The sequence below is a fragment of the Triplophysa dalaica genome, chromosome 16, assembly GCF_015846415.1.
Source record: "Triplophysa dalaica isolate WHDGS20190420 chromosome 16, ASM1584641v1, whole genome shotgun sequence".
NCBI classification, from domain to species: domain Eukaryota; kingdom Metazoa; phylum Chordata; class Actinopteri; order Cypriniformes; family Nemacheilidae; genus Triplophysa; species Triplophysa dalaica.
Window position 1 is genome coordinate 8,179,454 of NC_079557.1, and position 23,245 is coordinate 8,202,698.

At 39.6% G+C, this 23,245-nt stretch overlaps 1 protein-coding gene across 7 annotated transcripts in view; it reads right to left on the reverse strand.

Annotated features, from left to right (window-relative positions):
* Positions 1-3,022: 3,022 nt before the first annotated feature.
* The window catches only part of diaph2 (diaphanous-related formin 2), a 367,005-nt gene continuing 346,782 nt past the window's right edge, over positions 3,023-23,245 (reverse strand). For 5 of the 7 annotated variants that reach the window (XM_056769322.1, XM_056769321.1, XM_056769323.1 and 2 more), the window contains 2 exons: positions 8,854-8,875; positions 3,023-6,198 (listed from right to left, as the gene is read on the reverse strand). In XM_056769322.1, the coding sequence (XP_056625300.1) occupies positions 6,063-6,198; positions 8,854-8,875 (158 nt within the window). In that variant the 3' untranslated portion in view covers positions 3,023-6,062. The remainder of the gene's footprint in view (positions 6,199-8,853; positions 8,876-23,245) is intronic. The other 2 variants (XM_056769326.1, XM_056769324.1) reach the window with 1 other exon arrangement.

The following is a 23,245-nucleotide window of genomic DNA, read 5'->3' on the forward strand; positions in this document are numbered from 1 at the left end:
GAGACATATATGTCAGCAGTCTGATTATGGTTATGAAACGATTCAGATCTGGAACACTTGCGCTTCAAGCAAACACAGTGCACTGCAACAATTCATAACAACGAACACACACACACCAAAATAAGTTTAGTCGAGAGCATAGGCAGACAGAATGGGCACAGGCACCCGACTCTGTATTTCATCTTAGTTTCTCTACTTCTGGATGCAAAATACATCATTATTATGTTGTATTCCTGTTGAAGGCTGATCCATCAGACTGTAAATTGGTGTGGGTGGCTGTACACACGCCCTGGGTTTATAAGAGAGATGGAGTCTGGTGCAAGAGTGAAAACAGATGAAGAGGGTAGAGATGAAAAGTGTGTGTGTAAAGTATGTGTGCGGTCGCAGTTTATCTTTCAGAGCTCAGGCTGGGCTACTTATCTGAGCGCAAAATAATAAGGGTAATGCATAAAAAATAGCTTCAATGCTCATTAACTTGTATTGTTCTATTCATCATACGTTTTCTAAACAAATTAGCTTTTGAGACTAGCCTTAAAACAAAAATAATAATTTGTTACATCTATATTGGGCTTTATCTGGCACTCAAAGCGCTTTACATGGGAGGGGGAATCTCCTCAATTACCCACCTGGTTGATGCGACGGCAGCCATATTGCGCCAGCTTATTGTGTGAGAAGAGAGAGAGTTACGAAGCCAATTACATATGGTTACACCCCTGCTCTTATTCAAAGGACATCCTGGGATTTTTAATGAGTACAGGAAGTCAGGACCTCATTTTAACGTCTCATACGAAGCCTTGTTTTCACAGACTGGGTCACAAACATTTGTAGACGCATACACACAAAGGTCTACATTGCTTAAGGCATGACGGCAATACTTCACCATGAGGTCAGAAAAATGTACTTCATCATGACATCAAAGCATCTAATGAAGGAATGTAGAGCCACTTATTACAGATCATAAGCAAGACGTCTGTATGAAACAGAACTTGCCTTGTAAAATTAGACTGCATAGCTCACAAAGAAATACTACAGAAAACACATGAATAATTGCCATGGCAAATCACTCATTGGCCATCGCACCTTGTCTTTGGTTTTTAAAAAGCCCCCCATCTGTGTCAGTGATTTAGCAAGCAGATGCACAGCAGAAGCAGCCACAATCGCTTATGCTCACAAACAAAATGCACACGCAACAGTCTGCCAGACAGAGCAGGGCCGCGTTGCAAAGGGCTGTATCCTGACTTATATCCATTCAAACACAAGCACGCACGCACGCACGCACGCACACACAGACAGACAGACAGACAAAGACATACAGACAAAGACATACAGACATACTGTGTGCATGCAAGCAGGATTGCAGGGTAAAAGAACGTGTGAACATCTTTAACGTTCCATATCCGCACAATCCGGTGGATGGTACCGACTATGACCAATGATGCACAGTTCAGATTCTCCCACACACACGATTATAAAAAAAAGTGTATTTTCTATTCTCTAAGACACAGATTGACAAGGAGGATGGTGGTATAGAAAGATAGTAATAACAGAGGGGCATTATTGACTTCTCCATCTCTAACCACAGTGAAACCAAATGTCAGCTGTCAAAAGAACAATACAAATAATGCAGGGTATTGTGGAGAAGTTTATAGTTAGCTTTGTAAACGACGACTCCCCACATAATTCCGTCGGATTCAACTGACAAAATATCATGCACGTATGTACTGTGAAGTCGAGCAAAGATAGAGAGCAAACAATACAATTGAGCACTTCAAACAAACGGCACAGTGCTGTTATCTTCTACTGACAGTAGTTATACGTTGCAAACCCTTCAATTCAGTAACTATATAAAACTATTCATATGACATATTGCAGAAAAAAAACTTGCTGTTTGTCTCTACAGCTGATTGAAATGTGCATTTAACACTGGATTATAAAATAAGCAAGGCGTTTTTCTTCATGGCATTTAATAGTTTAAATTCCCAAAACCAGAAGATATCATTTTTGCTTGTTATTGTAAATTTTCCATAAATGTTTAGCTGTCTATTAATTTACATTGTGATGCAACCAGTTTTAATCGACAAAGTAGTTCATCTGTTCTCACAGACTGCATGATGTGAGCACAGCCAGTCGGAATGTATTTTTATAGTTTAATATAAAGTCATATTGAGTTGGATTTGGTTGCAATTTCAATTCTGTGTACATGTGAAGTTGTAAAATACTGTACTAGTCCTATATTTGGTGTGACAGCAAGAAGAAAACATTATATTTGAAATGTGAAATTCCATAAGAGAGATTTATCTTCATTTTTAGTTTTAATCTTAAACTATGCTTTCACACCATAAGACACATATACGGTTGTCAACTTCCCCTATGCAATTAAACCCACAGATAACCCACTTTGTGTTTGCATTTGGGCAATTTGGTGAAAATGTCAACCTTACCCACGAATAAAAGATTTTAACATTTGGTGGATCAAATACCCATGTGAGATCTCTCATCAAATTTGTAAACCATTTGTTTTGTTTTTAGTGCATGATTTTTCATAGTCAGGTAAGAGCCATTTTCAGGATTGTCACATCCATACCGCTACTTATTCCTCATAAATGGACTCATGAGAATTCATATAAAGTAACTATTTTATGTTCTATAAAGAGACATCCCTTCTCCATTCATTGGGTATTATTGCTTCAGGATTGTGCATTTTATTTTACAGAAATCCTACAAAGTTTATCGTCTTCCAAAGACCGCGTCCTTTTTTGGTCACATCCATAATGCATGTTTATTTCCCTTTTTTATCAACAAGGGTTCAGTAAAATATAAACAGATGGTTCAATATAATCGTAACAAATTAATTCTCTGAGCATTTTAATGTCACGTTCATAATGCAAAATGTCACGTCCATAATGCTGGAATTGCCCATCTAGACATGAATTAATAATTTAGAGAATAACACCTTATTTTGAGAAAGTGGTTATTATTTAGTATGACATTCTGTTACATATTCAGGTACAGTGTGCACAACCATTTTCACCTTTTTTTAATTACAGGTAAAAATTAACAAAGACGTTACAAATATAAATCGCATAAAAGACAATAAAACACAATGGAAATGGATTACTACACTACCTAAAAAAACATGTCCTGAGACAGCTGTAGTTGTTCTTACTCATGTAACTCATGATCTAGTTTCAAGCGCCGAGGAATGAGAGAGGTTGGTGGAGAAGTTGAACTGAATGAAGATCGAATCACTTCTCAAAAACAGTTACCACACAGTCTATTTTGGCAATGATATGCTAAGAAATCACAAAATTAAAAGAGCGATCCAGGTTTATATTGAACAAATTAAAGTGCACCATCATACAATCTGAACTGAGCATATTGAGCAAATGTGGATAAATGACACTGCAAAGGACCCAGATTGGCACAGGTAACTTTGAATTTTCTTTTCTAGCCTGGATCTGACTTAAATATGAAGTCACCTGCAGCTGCTAACCTGCATTATGAAATATCCTCTACTGTACAATATTCTCACCAAATACCCATGACACATATATTAGCCTACAGTAATACACACATTTAACAACAATATCACAGACGGAGGGTAAAAGATTATTGCATGGTACAAAACAATGTTTTTCTTAGGGGAAAACATCTAAAAATTACACATGATTTTGAAGAATAAGTCACAGACATTAGCCTTGCAAAATTGATGACATGATAAACTGTTTTTCTGGGGAGACACATCGCTGCAAGCTACCTCTTGTTTCAAATAAATCTTCTTCACAAAATTAACAAATTAGTGTGATTCCATCAAATCCATTTGAACTGATCTGCATTCTCCTCTTACACTCCCTTCATACCTAACAATAATAATGACAAAAATAATATAGAAAAAAAAACCATAAGTATAACAAATGTTTGGCACGTTTAACAAAATGTAAGCCTTCTATATATTTTTCACCCGAGCATCGACTGTATATTTTGTTACATGGTACCATTGGTAATGGCTATCAGATACTGCAACTGGGCTTTAAGGATGATCGGACTTGAAAATAAAAATACATGTTGGAGGTGTTTGCACCGAAAGCCTGTGGATGCTGTAATTACCATTAACACGAGTTTAAAATAGCCGGTAGTGAAAGCTGCATGAGCCCAGCGCAGCATCTATTGTGATGTGCTGGAAAGCATTCAAAGGGCAGTTTTAATTAGAAAAGCAAATCAATGGATTGCGATACGCCGCATCTCGACCTTTCCTCGCTCTAGAGTGTACGACAAACACAGACTAAAGCAGAAAGCTTGTCTAACAGCGCTTTGTTTAAAAGCATGGGCGTTCTCGGCCATCCTTTAGTCTTATACACTTACATAAACAAAACTACCAAAGATAGCATTTATTGAGGTTGGATGAAAATGCTTTTTGTGTGGCATGTACCAGTAATGTTAGGCAGTATTACTCCAGTCACCCGTAAGAGAAAAGACACTACTATACATACAGTTGCCTGCAGTGTTATGGACGCGGGGGGCATGAAACATTATGGCAAATGACTACTCACGCCACAAGCAAGAGTGTGGGGAGCTGGTAGAGACTTCACTAATGGTTTTCACAGGAAGACAGCCACCACGTCGTGAACATCTCTTTAATGTCACTATTCGGTTTCCTTTGGACTGGGATCTGGTTAATGCTCACATTTCAAAGACTTCGGGCTGTATCTGGCAAACTGTGAATAAATACATATTTTACAAATTAGGAAAGAATGCCGCTAAAATGAGCTTTGAGCACACAGGTCGTGCTGCATAGCTCTAGAATAAATTCTACTCGGATGGGATTGGTTTTATATGAGAGGTTTTGAGTCCTTTTATTCTGTCCGACTATCTTAGTTAGTCTAATTTGTAAGATCAGGTGATAGCGAAGAATACAGTGTGTTTTACCTGTAATGTGACCCTGTGAAAATCAAAACAGTAACAAATTTCACAGACGTGTCTTGCGAAGTAATTCAGTCTGACTTTTTGAATCCGACAAATTCAAAAGGTCAGGCAGAAAGGTAGCACATCTGAGAGCTCTTAAAAATGGCCGAGGAATTAAAAAAACAAACACTAAGCAACGGTTCACTAAAATACTTCCCTACATACGGTAGAGAACTAAAAGCTGAAATCAAGAGAACACCTATGACACACTTGAAAACAGAAATGAATGGCATCGCTTTGATTCGTGCTTGCTGAACACACCAGCAGATTCCCTTAACAAAACCTTTGACTCGAAAGGAGAAATGTCTATGAACGTTTCAAGTGTTTACTGTAGATAAAGAGCAATAACTTTCAGCCACTTCGGGAACCCTGCGGCAGCTGGCACGGCACAAATGTGTACACACGATAGCGTTGATGCTAAAAATCAGCAGCTTTTTCATGTTGCTACATACATCAGATCTGTAATATATGAAAGGGCACAGACTATACGTTGCGGAGCGCGACTGATGTAGAAATGAGAGGAAACCTGGCGTCTAATGTTATCTGTTATGTGAAATAAAAAGCAAGGTGGTGCCAACCAAATCAAGCTAAGGATTTGTTCAATCGAAGCGGCGATGAAGTCCCTTCTATGATATGCATACAAAACCGCACCGTCCTCGCTGGCGCTTTTGGCTTGTTGTCAACAAGACGATCGTGTTTGCGCGTTGAAAAATCCAATAGCGAGAGATCAAACTGCAGCCAATCGTTTGACTGTTTGCAGATAGAGGGATGGACGTGAGCCAGATCGGTGGAGTTTGCGTCATGAGATGCACTGAGATATAAACAGAACCGACGCAATCATGAAAATAACAAACAAACAAAGTCGAGCAAACAGAAAATCTCAAATAAACACCTCCAAATTGAACGGGTCTTATGCATGAAGAGCAATTGAATGATATTTATGTAAGGCTTCGTAGAGGGTCATTGTTATCCTGCGATGAAGTGTAAGCGGTGGCACGCGTCTTTGAGGTTCGTTCTGTATGCATGTTCGTGTGGGTGGGTATAGATTTGAAATGGGGAGGGCTTTCCGGCGGGGGCTTTTGCTCTCTCTCCATCCCTGTTCAACCCTCCTCGCTTTCCCCACTCTTGTGTCTTTGGCACTTGGCGAAGCTTGTCCTTAGCCGGCAAGCGATCATCGGACCATAGGGTTTGCATTGTGGCGTGAACGGGATCTTTCCAAACCAGTGCGACGGTTGTCTGTTGACAGAGAGAGAATGAGACAAATGGGTAAGAGTCAGTGGACAGTTTGAGACAGACAAGACACAAATAAACACAAAAGGGAGGGAATAAAAATATTATAGATGCACGTGCCTGGCACAAAGTAGACTTATGTGTGTGTCTGTGTTTGGTTATCAGTGTGGCTAGTGGCTAGTAATGTAACAATTAATTTTATATTAAAATATTATATATTTATTTTGTTTTATTTGTATTAAATAGGAGGTCTGATGAAATTTCCCTTCTTTAAACTTAGTTAGTGAGTAGTATAGCTGTTTGAGCATAAACAACGATTCGCAACGCTCAAAGTTCCCAGTAAAGGACGATATTTTCTTTAACAGAAATCACTTTTTAAAGACTACAATAAATGGCTTGTTGGTACTACAAAAACGTTTTCCTGGGTTAGTGAATGAATCACAAAATGTACTTTGACCATGCCCCCTGGAACACGTACAGGGTAATGGGCGGGACATCTCAACACACACTCTTAGCAGTAGACCAATCACAAAGGAGAGACTCAGTGCATACCGAAAGTTTAGTTAAGTCTGGGCCACATAACGTTTGATTATGTTGTTGCCACTGAAACGTCTATCAAATATTTCACTTTATATTTATTTGACTAAATATATTACTTCAATATAATATTTTTATTTGAATTATATGTGGCCTGTCTTGTACTCAAGAACTTGTCCACCTATTACAACACAGACTTGAGAAGAGACTCTAAATGGGCACGAACACTCAGAACACATTGCATTAACACTAGCTGTGCACATTTCATAGAAGGCTTTGGTGTTTTAGAGGGACCGTGTTAAATGTTCCAAGAAGAGAACAAACTACAGGAATGTTATTCTCGGTTATAAGCCGTTGCTTAGCAGATCCTTTGTAGCTCTATTTGAAACCAGGCCAGAGAAGAATATGATGGAGACAAATACTAAAGGTGTTAGCTGAACCCGGCTAGAGAGGCCAACCCATTATGGCTCACACAAAGGCCTTCTCCATTCCAAACATGGTGTAGTGAGAGGCTGGGCGGGGGCCATCTGGCAGGTGAAGTGGACAACCTTTCTTCTTCCTGTGGATTCAAGAGCCAACTCCATGCTTAAGCCACCACACCTTTCCTACCTACCCCTGGCAGCTCTGCCCGTGCAACTGCCATTACTCAGTGCCAGGTGCCCATGCCACCATGGGCTGGGCATAGTTTAATGGAACAGGCCCCATTTATCATGTCAGGTAATGAGTTAGGAGCGAGTGGGCACGGCAGTAAAGGTGGATTCATACTTTAAACAAAACTGAAGTCCAGCCTGCTCGCCAAGGTCACTAGTGAGAAAACAAGTCGAAATCACTTTATGTTTTACGGCTTTAGAAAAATAGATTTTGGTAAGGTGAAATAAAGCAAAGTCGTTGTTTTATTACTACGGTCAGTTTGCTGTTGAAAGCCATGCTGGATGATTATAAGCCCAACTGCCTTGTGCTTGGAAAAGCCCTTTTTGAGTTTGCCTAGAGCCTTTTTAATTCAAGCTCCAGTGGATGTATAAATCTGTCCTAACAAGGAAACTCACCACAGGGGAGGGACAATGCTAATAACAAGAGGGTAATGCCAACAGATAGAAGAGATGCAGTTATGGCCAAGGGAGGAAAAGATAAATAAAACTTGAAAGCACAAATGGAAGGAGGAAATACGCGTTTCTCAGCAGGATGACTTCCTCCAGCATTGGTGAAAGTTAAGGATGTTGACCTTTCAACTCCGCACGTTCCCTTTGCAGGAAACCCATAATATGAGTCGAAATGACGGCTGAGTCTTTCATCCACTTCTACTTCAAAAAGCCAGATGCCCGGAGGCCTCCGGGCTCAGCCTCTCCCTCTCTCTAAACCAAACGTGCAATGCAACTACACATTGACAGCGGTGATAAAACAAAAAACTTTCAAGAAGTTCTACGAGGCAGGGCTGTTATTGCAAATTTTATTTACGGTTTCTACAAAGGGGGCTCTTTCTTTTATCTTCAGACCCAGTCGGCATTCAAAAACTCTGTTTGGATGATATAGTTCCTCATCCTGGATGAAAGTGGGTAGAATCTAAAGTGAAAACTGTAGTCCATTGTTTAGCCAATTGCTTCTAAAATGCCTATTTTGTTTGTATATTGGAAGGTGTTTCGAAGAGTATTTTGTCCGATTCAGATCTGTCAGAGCTAGAGGCGGTTCTTTTGGTTTGTGGATCAAATTGAAAATGATAGAAAGTAGCAAGGCTAGTTTGAGAGTGGAAGATTTGGAGCATTCGGCACAATGGGGAAAATAAAGTGTAGAGAGCAATACTTGAGATAGATTGCTCAACAGATTGAAGAAAAAAACGAATCTTTCAAACAAATGGATGGGAAAGACGAGCCACCAAAACTAAAAAAGAAGCCTTTGAAAAGACCTTCCCTATCTCTTAATTTGGGCTGAAAAGCTCTCTTAGATTCTGGTCTCAGGTCCTTCAATCTGAAATACTCGATCAACAGAAACAATCACACCAACCACCAGCTCTTCACACATTATAAAGCTGTTCTCTAAGGGACGGCCATTCACTTCCACAATAAAAATACACCGGCAGACAATTTCAGGAGAACTATTGCTCCGATCACAAGTCATGTGTTTTTTTACCTGCTTTTCCCAGAGGCTGCATCTGTAGGTTGAATGACAGAAGAAAAGGATGAATGTGAAATAAGAAAAGACTGATACAAGAAAATGAACATAGATGTTATGCAGCAATCCAAGATTAAAGATCAAAGTGTTTAGCGGATGTTGGGGAGGCGGAGACCATCGTTATCAAAAACAAACCTAACAATCTGTTGCACAGGGTGATTATGGGATTGGCCAAGGGTTACAGAGGGAGGACAACAGAAGATTACTAAAAAGCTAGTAAACACACACAGAGGAGCGTTTGCCTTGAACACCTTCACTGTATGATTGACTGATGGGTCCCTGATGGCCCCTCGTGCATCCTTCTAATGAGATTAAACAACATAATGGATTTGGCATTACTGTCATGTGCCTATAATTACATGAAGTTACATCATCAGTTGCCTTCTTCGGCACAAGGTTTGCTTCATGAATAACAAATAAGCTTCAATATACACTCTTGTAAATACAGTATGTGAATAAACACAGGTAATTATGCTAGTGAATAACAAATGTTTGCAATGAATATTAAATGAACTGAAGAATATACTTTAAAAAAATGCATCTGTTGTTTTGGAGAGACTTTCACAGGCAAAGGTTTACATTGGGAGCTACACACACACACACACACACCCTTCAACCTCATAATGTGCAAACTCGTATCGCTTCATATTTTTTTCTGCGACAAAATGTAATAAAGATGATTAAATCTCTGAGGGCCATATGTCAACACGCAGTGTTTACTGCTAGTGGGCCATCATAGAGGGAGGTGTGAGAGAGAGTGAGACTCTATCTGCTCTTCTCATCTTCAGCGTTCCTTTGCCATACTAAAGCTTTATTTGTAATGGAGCACTGGAACTAGAAACAGGAAATATAAATAGGATGTGAAGGTGTGTTATTTTCTTAGCTGCAAGTTATGAGGCTGCAGGAACAAAACTACAGTTACACGAAGTGAGGTTTCCTTCAAAGCTGAAGAGTAATTGTTTTGAGGAGGGAGTGGATTCAGTTGCACCCAGAAGAAAACGGACAGAGCACAGAGAAAACCCTGACAGCCTCTATTAACTTATCTGGTTTTAAAGCGAAATTATTTGAGTAATGTTAATATGTGAAGAGCATATACAGACAAATTTCAACAAAATCAAACCTCTTGAGTGACAAAGTCATCCAACAGAAATTTGAAAGATTGACAGCATGACAAGATACATGAAAATTGAGGTTATCACATAACTTATCAAAATATTACTTATAATATATATGTAATATATATATATTATATTAGTTATACTTTTTAAAAGTGATTATGAAACATACAGAGCATCTTTTCTGTTATTTTGAGCTGTTTCTCCAGTTTTCATTTTCTGAAAATAAATGCATATAGAAACAACCATTTTATTTGAAATTTGGGAGAAAATTGTGTCAGTTGGTCACAGAATGAAACAAAATGCTAACTTAACACATGAATAGTAAATTCTGAAAAACTGAAAATAATGTTGAAATGGTGGCTGTTTAGGAAAAACAGCTTATCTTAAAATATAACGGTGGGTATGAGTCATTAAAATAAAAACTCTTGTTAGTGGAAATGTAGAATAGTTATTTGACATCAACATTAACCGACACTAAATTAATGACTTTGAAAAACTTTTTCTAAAAATAACACTCTTAATACTCGCTGAGTATATGGGGATCTTAAGTACTCACTGATATCCCAGATCTTTGTCCACATTGATATTTGAGCTCTTAAGAGCATTCCATGACATACCCAAAGCAAAAAAAAAAGATGAGTAGATAACTACAAATCCACTCTAAAGTACCAACACTCTGCTGAACTTACGCATGTTTAGAGAAACTGTTGAGCATTGGTTCGAGCCAGCCACTGCAGATCCTCTAACAGAAAGAGCAAACACAAGTTCCCCATCAAACCAAGATGGAAAAGAGCTCTGATAAGCTTTAGGTCTGGTGCGCCTTCTCCCTAAATCTCTCCAGAATCATTTAATCATAACTAATCTGACAGTTTGTCAGACCCCAAAATGAGTAAAATAATGAAGTGAGGCAGCAATCAAAAAAGATGCCAAACTTGGTCAGCGAAGATCTGAGTTTAGCTAATCCTGCTCCTCAGCCTTTCATCTAACATGGCTCTCAATCAAAGCCAGGCTTCATTTAGACATGCTCACTCGCCACCTTGGATAAATGACCCAGTTATTTGATATCCACGCTGCCCTTCACTGCTTTTCCTTTTAAGAGTTAAAGTTCAGCCCATCAATAAAGAGCAAGAACTACACTCTCAGTTAAAAATCAACATCTTAACCCAGTTCTCTGAAGTCTGGTTAACCGGATGCCCTGCAGAACCCTGCATTGTCCTGCATTCTCTCTCGGCCGGTCGGAGCTGAAAGGAGAGCCAGGCCTTAGAGTAATGTTTCTTGACAGCTAGGCACACAATACGGCGCAGGAGAGCTGGAAATCACTACACATGTCGATAAACAAATGCTTATTTTTAGAGGAGTGAGCGAGGCACTAGTTTATCTCTGTAGCGGGATGGCCCTGACAACTCTGTAACACCGGCAGGATAAGATGCTATGGTTGGCGTCTAAGGTAGGATGGTCTTGTGTCTTTTCCTCTTTCAGGCCTATGTGGCCCACATCTTGTCTTATTAGGAAAGTGGACAAGAACGTTTTTCTTTTACGGACCAGCAGGGTTTTAAAAACAAGGAAAAGCGAAAGTAGCAGAATTTGATGTCGCTCTAAGCCCCACAAAAGAGACCCCAAAAAATGAGCTGGGAAGCAAAGGCACAGATCGCAGCCCTGAGGCAAATCTGCGGTGTTAATCATCACCTCGGCAGTGTTGTGGGAAGGCAAATGTGCACTATTAGCAACATGGCTTATTCTCTCTAATGCTGCAGGCAATAACTGAGCATTCAGCCTCTTACCAAAAAGATGCTTGGAGTCTTTTAAAGCTATTTCATGTATGTTTATTATGTCTTTAGTGTGTATTAGCCCTGAAACTGTGAATAGTAAACACATTCAGTTGGTCATGAGCAGGTGTGCAAACCGTATCTCTTGGTATGGGGTGCTTTCAACATGCTGGGAGGCTAAAACATGGGGGCCAAACTCAGGAAAGGTGTTTGGCTAATCCATGTGTTAGGCCCCAGGCACCATGCCTGAACCTTCAAGACTGAATGTGACCCAGTAGAGAGCTGGCTTTGCCAATAGAATGAGCATTTGGATGGGCTTCTGGTATACTGAGGTGGAGTTATTGTGCATTTTATAAAGAAAGGACGAATGTAAATGTTATTTATCCGTAACACTTAAGTGCAAGTGACAGTGAAGTATCGGCTGTGATTAAGCATGACCACGGAGGAGGGGCGCATGAATCACAAGCCCACCAGGACAAGCCCACTCAGAAGAAAATACGCACGGTTATGGAATAGCTTTGACTGACAGTGGGGCAAGTACACAGAGAAGATAGTTAGACAAATGGATAGCACCATATTATTTGACAGACAGATGGATGTGTAAATGGATGGTTTGGCAGCATGATAAGGTAAATAGGCTGATAAATCACTAAACAAATAAAGAAAGAAAATGCCTGGTGTGGTTGCGAAAAAAAAGCCGTCTGTGATGGGGAAGCCAGATAGAAAGATAAACACAGATGGATAGTGTTGATACAACACAGATCGATAGATTCTTCAATCCTATTTCGCCTTTCAGATGTAATTGTGTTCTGGATGAATCCAAAGGAACGATTGAGTGAGAAACGCAATGTTGACCGAAGGAGACATGAGCGATCAGGCATGTCTCTGGTCTCCGCCTCCATTAAATCTGATGTCGCATCAGCACGGAGAGGAGAGCTCTATAAATTCACATGATAAACATCACTGTGAATAAATGCCGAACACACACTTGTAGTGTATACACATACCGATGGAGACTGATGCTTTAAAAGAATGGATTGCACACATGTCACGTATTACTTACTGTGCTATTTTATTGTTATTTTGTTGTCTTCATACTGTAGGCTACTTAATATTGAATTTACTTTTACAATGTCAAAAAACAAAATACAAGATGTTAGAGACAAGGATCCTATGTTGCAAAGTCTCACTTCCAAATTATTTTAAGTGTAGCACAGCTACAATGGGGCTCTATGGATCTTGCATCCATAAAAAACAGCATCTTATAATCACTCTGTGACATTCGAGATGCTGAATGGTAATGTAAAACAGATTATCCGTACGCAGATAAACAACAATTTTAACACTTTTGGGGAACCCATGCTGTCTAAAAGCAATCATCACTGGCACAAACCCAGATGGAGACCGTGTAATAACTCACAAAATCGGATGTAGGTGAGATTGTCATAAAATGGGAAATGAGGGTGATGAAGTAGTGATGAGTGGTGGGATGGAGGGATGGGGAAATGGATGGATGGAAGCGATAAAGCTTCTTTCTGCTAACAAGGTCTCGAGATGCCGTTTGTAGATCCTAATCACTCGACTTGCCGTAGTGGCAACAGCAGAACAGGGGACGCAGATGCTGGAAAATGAGCGATTCAACAAATCATACAGTCAACTAGAGGAAGAAAAAAAAAAAATCACACATTACTTTAGGCGGGAAAGATTGCCACCTGGAGCAGCTACTAAATTAGCAACCAGTACTGCATTGCAGTTTAAAAACATCTTCACTTTGAATATAAGAAAGTAAACATTTACAATGTCAAATTAAACTCATAGGTTCCCCATCTGCCCAAGCAAGAGGTAAACTAAGAGAACTGCAGATTAAAACAATCCCATTTCTGAAAGCTATAAACCTTGGTTTCTGTAAACACAGGATTGTTAAGGAAGAATATGTTTATATTGAATATATATATATTTTATATTGTTTATTCATTTTAATTAATTTGGTTATTTAATCTTTGATTTATACATGATTGATTTGTTATGCAGAAAGCCATGTGTATTGTTTATATTCAATATTTATTTGTTTCTGTGTTTTAATACATCATTTATTTATTATAAAAGAGGGAAATGTCTACTGTTTAAATTTAATTTTATATTTATACAAATTTTTAAATGTATTTGTCATTCTTTATCTATTATTTATATGAAGAAAACAAATTCATTTGTTTGTTTAAATTATACATAATACTGTGCTTAGATAGATGAGCTTTAATACTTTTTTAATTAATGTATTCTTAATTATAGTTAATATTATGTCCTTATTAAAATTGATTTCCAAAACATGTTTGCTTTTGACTGTAATAACCATACTGCATTTTTGTATAAACAACAAGTGATGATGATGCACCGCCCGCACCATGACCGAGCCAGTCTGGGATAACAAAAAGACACAAAATCACAGAGCTCCTCAGAACAACATTCATACTTTCATAAGCTATGTTTGTATTGAGGAGAGGATTCAGCTGGGAAGGTTTCTTTAGCTGCAGCCTGTCGAGAGAGACGGTCATTAAAGTAACATCACTTTCTCAGAAACCAAACAGAAGTCCCATCTCTTAATCCTGTGGTCAGCATTGCTTAGTTTGAGAACACAAAACACAGACCTTAACTTAAATAAAACATGCTGCACCTTCTTTATTTATTTACTCATCTCTCTTTAGATGTCTTCTCGACCCAAAAGACCACGAAGATCATAAAAGCCTATTTTCACAGAGAGCCCGTGACCTGCTCTGTGAACGGTACGGATTGAGTGATATGCTTTAGGGATGGAGTGAGTTTAGCTTCTGAATTATTCATTTGAAAGAACTTTCTTGTGTAGAGCAAATACGTTCACTGGTGGTCCGTGCTCTTCATCGTTCTCTCTTATTCTTGGACATGTCAAACTCTCAAAAGAGTCAATTGCTCTGTTTTGAATGCCTTAAATTACTGCTTTAACCTGAACCACTTCCTTTCTCTCTTCAGCTTGCATTTCCCTTTGTGCCTCTCCATCTTGCTATTTGATGCTTCTATCCCATCAGGCATCAAAAGAACAATCTCTTTTTTATGAAACCGCAAGGTTTACAATTTTTTTCCGCGTGCGTCTCCGAACTGTAGGTTATGGCGTATGAAAAGTGACAGTGTTGCACTAAATCAGTCTGATGGCTGTACTGATGCCGCCATGAAGGTGAAATACAACAGAGCCAGATGTCACATGACTGCAAGTCTTAAACCATGCTTGTTATGTTATTCGGTGGAGGCGCATACTGAGCTAATTACGGCGACCACAACAGCTTCTCTTTCAGAATACCAACTACGATGGGTTTGTTTGACCTGGGGGGCTGGTTGCTTTGCTGCACGCGTGGAGTTACGACACGTCCCCGCAGACCTTCTGGGCGACAATGGATTTCATATGCGAATTAAAGATTCATCAACACTGACTTATTTATCGGGAAGAAGATTTCTGCAGGGGAGCCCTACAGAGACGGCGATCGCATGCTAGCCTGTCGCCACTTTACCCGCAAGCTTTTCAATAAAACAAGCAAACAACACGATTCCAACACCTATAAATAAGTCAGCATTCCCGAATAAAGTGCAGTACAGCGGGTCTCTCCAAGGTTCTACATTACTCTTTTATAGAGCTGCATGGGTCTGAGCGTGCCCAAACAAGACAATAATAACAGGACAACAAAAAGAGTCAAAAGAATACAGCCATGATGCTATGCGAGATATATGTGTGTCTGTAATTACTGTAAATGTGGCATTTTAAAGAAAACAGTATACCATTCACTTCCAATGTCATGGTCTCTGGTTCCCTCTCATCCATCTCTCTCATCCCTTTTTTATTTCAACAGAAACATCATCATTTTAAATAAATGTGTTTGTTCGTGTTCACAAGCAGCTGAATGATTGATGTCCCGCGGAGAGCTCTTTATTCCTACCGAATAAAAAGCTCAAACTGTGTTATTTTGTGTCCTATGAATATGAGAGCAAAGGCAATACACTCGCAATGGTGCCCCAGTCAACCGTTTCATATTTAAAAAATGTAAATAAAAAAGGTTTGAAAGGGTGTACACAGATACATCTATGGTGTATTATTCATCAGCATCATGTCATCCTGTTCTCACTCTCAGCCTCAGTGTAAAGCTACAGTTTCAATAAGCAGTGCTGCCGCACTTCACCTTTTGCTTCCTGTTCCCCAGGTGACCAGGAGAACTTGATTAAGCGGGCAGACGGGGTTGCTGGGCCACTCTGAATATTCACAGAGCATTATGCACCAGCTGCCTGGATGTCTGTCAGTGTGAGCTATTGTTAGTGGGTTTGATTAAGTCTCCCGGTAATAACGTTGTTACACGAGACGTGCTTCAGGGAGCGGGTGAGATAAAGCACCAGACTCACACCTGCCGCTGATATGAGTGCAGTCAACACTTGAACCTGCAGCGAAAAAATATATGCTCGGCTCAGTCCAAATCTTAACGTTCTTTCTCTTACCGTTTGATTTGAAAGCGAAATGACCTATGCTGTACTGGCTGGAACCGTTGGTGCCCATTAATGCTCAAAACTAACATTCTGCAACACGATTGTGCTGACAACAAATAGTTCTCCCTGCTGGTGGCACTTCAGCTCTACAGCCACTGGTCCTGCTGTCGGCCTTTTCCAAAAAGGCCTCTATTGGCAGCCTTGCCTTGCGGCTACACACCTGTGTCTGCATTCCATCCCTGGGATCAATTAACATTAAAGTTTCACCAACAGTCCTCCCTCCATCCACAAAGCCTGTAGTGTTGCCCGTGATAACATGCGATGCTTAGTTTGCAAAAACAGGAAATAGTTTTTAATGGTAGGGTATTAAAAACATTGATAATAATTCAAAATGTTTACAATAATTTACATCAATTTAAAAAGTTATAAAAAAGTTTCCATATTTTATAAATATTTAGAAGATAAAGGGTGCTAATCGCAGTCAGAAGGTGAAAAAGGAGGATACATTAAATAAGTCAAAAACCTTTAACAAAGTTATATTAAGAAATACAATAGTTTAATGAAGAATAAAAAATACACATTACATTTTCCCCACAGTCTATCAAAGGAAAGATTAAAGGTTTCTTTACTTTCTAAATGTTATACTTCATATAATAAATATATGAATGTTGAATATCAAACTGGTTATGTTTCTTATAATTTTCTATATACAGAGCACAAATTCATTGCATTTTATTGTCCTCTTTTATTTGACAGGATATTTCTTCCCTGATCATCGTCTGTTTTTTAACTATAACTGATGGACTGATACCGATTATTGGCAGATATACGAGTGCCTCTCTATGTCAAAGCGGATAATGATTTTTTAGCGTAACCCCTACCAACACCCTCTGTACAACCACCAGTATTTTTTTGGTGTACTGTCTGCCTACTGTAATTAAAATCCACAATAAAATCCTGGAACTCCAAGATCAAACTCTGCCATCTAGAAAACTCATTGAGGGTCCAGGATGAGATAGGATGAGTCTTCACATTAGGGCATTGCAGTGGACAGATCTTTCCTGTCAGCACATTACACAAGAGAGATTACCACTCCCTTCCTCCCGGTCCACCAGGGTGTCACAGTAAGTTCCAGCCCGAGGACAGTGTACGCACTGGGCATACCTGTGCTGGCTTTCCTCCATCTCCTGACAGTACCCTTCACATCACAGCATGGGTTAAGTCAACAGATCTGACAGATGTGCCCTCTGTACCACATCTCCCCTTCCCCTAGTTTCACAGCCCCCTTTTCCCCGCTGCCCAGCAACACTGCCTGACAGGTATCAATATGAATTCCAGCAGAGCATTACAAAGATGGCTGAATAAACACATAGGAAAGAAATCAAAGTCTTCACAAGGTACCCTATTATCCACAAGAACTGGAAATAATTTACTAGCAATTTGTAACTCATTTTGGTTTCTTTGATGGAGGGGAGCCATTTATGTTCCAAAAAGACTGGGGAGAGGGCCCGTCACGTTTTATAAAAGTCATACAAATCCGAATGTCAAAATGCCTCGAACTGGTTTGACAAACAACACCTTTTCCCCTCATTTTCTTTGTCTGTTGGAAAATGTCTGATTCTATCATTCAAAGTCGATGTAAATTGGTTCAGGTTTATGTTTACAAATGGCTGATGATTGACGGCCTGTGGGGAGAATAAAATACAGGAACTGCAGTTTTGTACCTTTTAAATAAAAGAGCACAGGAAAAAAGATGAATGGTCTATTGAACAAACCGATGATTATATATAATCATAGAATCTGGAAATTGTTCATTTAAAAATCCTAGTGAACGGCAGTGACCAACATTTTAAAGCATCAATATTACCACCACAATCTGCAGTATGATGAGGGTCATAAAGCTTCATAATCTCACAACGTTTCTGCGGCTCACTGAATCCCATGTTACCTGTCGATGTGACCTTTCCCTAAAGGACTCATGTTCGCCTCATAAATCTCACAACCAATCAGGATCCAGTGGGGCTTATGACCTTCAGCAACATGTTTTTTAGGGCATTACCATAGGAAAATGTAAAAACTACCTAGGGACATATACCTATAATAAATTCCCAAAACATAAAAGCTGTATGTCAAAATGTGTATCTGACGGAATCAAATATCTGACATTTGAACAAAACGGTGGTTGGACAATGATCAGTCATAGCTGAGAGATTCAGGGACAGAAAATCTCCAGTGATGAAGGTCTTAAGCAGAGAGCAGGTAAAGGACCAAAGGTCCCTATGTGACACATCCACTGTGGGAGGGAACATCTGGTGGACCGGCTGCTCCTCTGGTTAACACGCTACCCAGAGTGGCCTACACGCATACACACACACCACACATTGGACTTGCATGTTTTATGGGGACTTTCCATACACATAATGATTTTTATACCGTGCAAAACCGTATATTCTACGCCCAAACCGTAACCTCACCCCTTATCCTAACCATGACGTAGAACTTTCTGAATTTGACATTTTCGAATAAACATAACTTAGCTTGATTTAAAAGCAGTTTTTACATTATTCTTTTTACAAGATTACTATACCAACACACACTCTGGGGAAAAACTTAACTTTTTAAGCATGTGGCTAATTTGGGCTAATTCGTATGAATTGGTACGATCCCATTCGTACATTTTAGTATGATAAGCATTCCCGCTAGTGATGTTAGGGGCGGGGCATCAACATTGCTCCAAATCAATTCATTATATTCCTGTGAGATCAGGTTGGTATTACTGTATTTGTGTAGACACCCACGCACACACACACACACACACACATGCATCTAAGAATGGCTTTTAAAGGTTTCTTGCTATAAGAGCTATCCACTCATGCCATTACATTTTTGTTGCCATTGTGTCAGGTTTGTTTCAAAATAAATGTGTTGCATCATACATGACCAGCAGACAACATCCTCGGTTTGGTTAAAAATAAAATGTACAAAAGTGCAACCCTATCCAGGTTGAAACAGGTGCTCTATATACAGACAGAGTAAAATGTCATAGCTGGCAGAGCTGTTCCTCTATTTCTTCATCTGGTCTCTTGGGCGAAATAATTCCCATAACTTTCCTGCTGTTGGTTCCAGAGATGAAAAGAGCAGATCTGAATCCTCCATACGGCCATAATGAATAAGCTGAGAACGTAAGGCGTGCTCGCTCTGTCAACGCAAAAGTAATTTGCTGCTCAAGCCAAGCCGGCTCCTTAACAACCTGTATGTTTGCCTGATGAAATGCTAGCCATGGGTCTCTCAGCTCACAGCAAAAAACACAAACAAAGCCATGCTCTGATATATTTAAGCAGGAACCCATAGTGAACCCTGAGATGTGAGAGCTTCATTAAAGTTGATTTCTTGCCAAAGGAAGGCAAGCAAGTGAGAAGAAGCGTAAAAACCAAGACACAGGCTGTGAGAAGGTCCAAGGGTCAGTACAACAAGCTTGCCGCCCAGCATCACCAATACAGGCATCCACACACGCTCTCGCTCATCTCTGGTGTCGACCTGGGCTGACCTTGCAAGCCAGGGTGAAAGTCTGGCAGTGGTGGTGTTAAGCAAGGCTTATCCTCCCTCAGCATCCATAATGAGAGAGCAAATGATCTCTTCGGCTGCTTTGGCCGCAACCTGAACCGAGTAATTGAAGTGGATCTACACATGACCTGCGGATGACGTCATCCAATATGAACATAATGTGAAAATTCTGCTATAGGGAGAAGCATCAACTTTTATGATGCTGCGGGAAAAGTGAAGAATCGATCCTCTTACGCGAAGAATAACTGGAAACAGGAGTTGACCCAAGGAATACAATGGGATATGCAGGTGAACACGGAAAGCCTTTCATGCTTCTGAAAAAAGTGACTCAAAAGACGATGATAAAACAGAGCAAAAACCTGCTGGAAACGCATTGATTTTTCTCTTCTCGAAGCACTAAACTAGCGGATAAGTGCCAGCGAAGTGAGCAGCTCTCTGAACACATCAGCAGCATTCCAATCCAAATTGATATATTTCATGATACTGTTTCACACTTTATCCTTACGATATTAATCATTTCCTGCTTGCTATGGAGCCGTGAGGAGGGCGATTAGCATAAAGAAACACACCGGAGACCAAAAGGTAGACAAAAATGAAGGGAGATGAAAGAAAGAGAGAGAGCACGGGACCTTCCAGCTGGGCTGCAGCGTGATTAAAAATAGAAATTGCACTGCATCTTAAATAAAAATAAATGAATAAAACCCACACCAATCCAAGTGACTGCAGCTAATGTGATAGAGATCCTCTCTGACAGAAATCAAGTTTTAACGAAGAGCCATGTGCTGGGAGAAATTAGCCATTACCCACTGGAGCAGATATTAAAAGTTTATAAATGACAGTAGTGTTGCTTGTGATTGCTCGAGAAGGGGCAAGTCGGGGGATCGTGGCAGAGGAAGAGTACGTAAAGCGCTTGGTATGTTAAACGCCTGCCCGGCAGAAGCATGCGACAGGAGCATGTGACAAACACGGCAGAACAAACACACAGCGATGCCTGAAACACTTCATCGCTGCTCTGATCAAATACTTCAAGACACGTAGCCATATGGGACCTGGAGATTATTCATACAATCACAGGCCTACATATGGGCTGGAGGGAGGGCGGTCTTTGGAGGATTACTTAAGATGTCACTATAAATGACAGAGTAAAAGACGAACAGTGCGGAGACATCCACATGGCCGGAAATGAGCTTTCCTCTTAAGAGAGAGGAAAAAGTGCAGACTGAGGTCACAGACAGTCACGCGAGAGCTCTGATTGAAAAGATTTGGGAGTGAATCTCGGAATAAAACGAGAAAATAAAATGAAGGAAAGAGAAAGTCATGTCAGACTATTTTGGTAGGATTTTTTTGGCCAATTTGGCAAAAGTGCCATGCGGACAATACTTCAATAAATATATTTCTAACCAAGCATTTAAGCTGGGGACACACTTAACGACAAGCTGAAACATACAAAGACTGGACACAACATACTTAAAGAGTTTTTCTTGCGACCAGAAGCGAGTCTTTGATAGTCATTTTCATACGATTAAAAAAACGCTGGTAAAAACTTTATTTTTGGTAGTAAGGTTGACATTTTTACGGAATTGCCCACCTCCTTTACAAAGTATTTTGCAATGTTGAGTGAATGCTCTCCACATATAGTATAGCCTATGCTATTAAAATATCTGATATTAATGAAAGTAAATGCAGGAGCCTGATAAAAAATGCATTTAAAATGAATGAGGTCTAAAGGATTCAGTGGGTTTTGCATCTGAACTTCCCAGATTTTTTTAAAACATCTATTTAATAACCCCAAAACGTTACATATTTCCAGACGACTCGCTCATAAATTCTAAAACTAGAATCATGAGACACCAAACACTGAATGATTTTACCTGTGATTCTAAAAAACGACTGAGCACAACTAGAAAAGATGGTGGCAAAAAGCATTCACAATAAAAATATTATCATGCTATTTAATTCATTCATCAGTCAATTTTATATCAGTATTATTATTTTTCTCTGTCTCTGAATTATTTCCAGTAATATCATGTTTAGTATTGTTAATATCACGACTATTCACGATTCCGGTTTTTCTTTGTTTAACTGGGAACTTCTAAGACTATAAAAATAAATATTTTATTGAATACTTAGATTATGAATGGGGGCACGGTGGCTTAGTGGTTAGCACGTTCGCCTCACACCTCCAAGGTTGGGGGTTCGTTTCCCGCTTCAGACTTGTGTGTGTGGAGTTTGCATGTTCTCCCCGTGCCTCGGGGGTTTCCTCCGGGTACTCCGGTTTCCTCCCCTGGTCCAAAGACATGCATGGTAGGTTGATTGGCATCTCTGGAAAAATTGTCCGTAGGGTGTGAGTGCGTGAATGAATGAGTGCGTGCGTGTGCCCTGTGATGGGTTGGCACTCCATCCAGGGTGTATCCTGCCTTGATGCCCGATGACTCCTGAGATAGGCGCAGGCTCCCCGTGACCCGAGGTAGTTCGGATAAGCGGTAGAAAATGGATGGATGGATGGATTATGAATCATTTATCTTTAAAATGGTCAATTCTAATGTTTCTATCATTGTGGCCTTTCATAATTTCATGTTTCTTTCTTTATAAACGGCACACCTTTTTCCATCTATTCTGCAAGAGACACATTAAAAACAAATTATAATAAATAATTAAATAAATAATCAAAAATAATCAAAAAATAATCAAAAATAATCAAAAAAACTGGTAAGCCTCTCTGCTGTGCTCTGGTTAACTGAAGGCTAAACTTCAGAGGTGAAGGCGGATTGAGCCTCTACAAATAAAAAAATTGCAAAGAAAAAGAAATAATGTCACAAAGCTTTATTATCCATGGAACAAAATGTGTCAACTTGTCGAGCACATGGCCCTGTAAACTCTTTCTGAGTGATCCACTTGGCCCTTGGCAAAACCAATTAGCTTTATTTTGGCAACATACATTCTTAAAATGCTCGGCGCTTGACTGCTGGCACAGGAAAGGAGTTGTTAGTCTTGATGTAACTTGGAATTGTTCGCCCACTCCCTTTGATCTTTGTTTGAGAGATCAACCCGTCAACATCAAGTAAGTTAGTACTTGAGGATTAGATCTTTTTAATCAAATGGAAATGAGAGGAGCTGTCATCACAAATAACAGGCATATGTATTTCTCTAACATCATTCCTCCCCCTTGGTGCCATCACAGGTAGCCATAAAGAACCCAAACAGTTTCTTTAAGCAGCACACTGTTCTTCTTTATTTTTATTTGGCATCTTACCATTAAGGGAGGATGCTCCCCTTAAGCGGTGAAAACAGCATATTTTGCCAGCAGATTGCACAGATATTTTTATTCATGTTATTACTTAGGGTCTGTTAGACATGGAGGGGAAAAAACAAGGAATGAGAATGCTGCCATTCTTTAGACCAAAA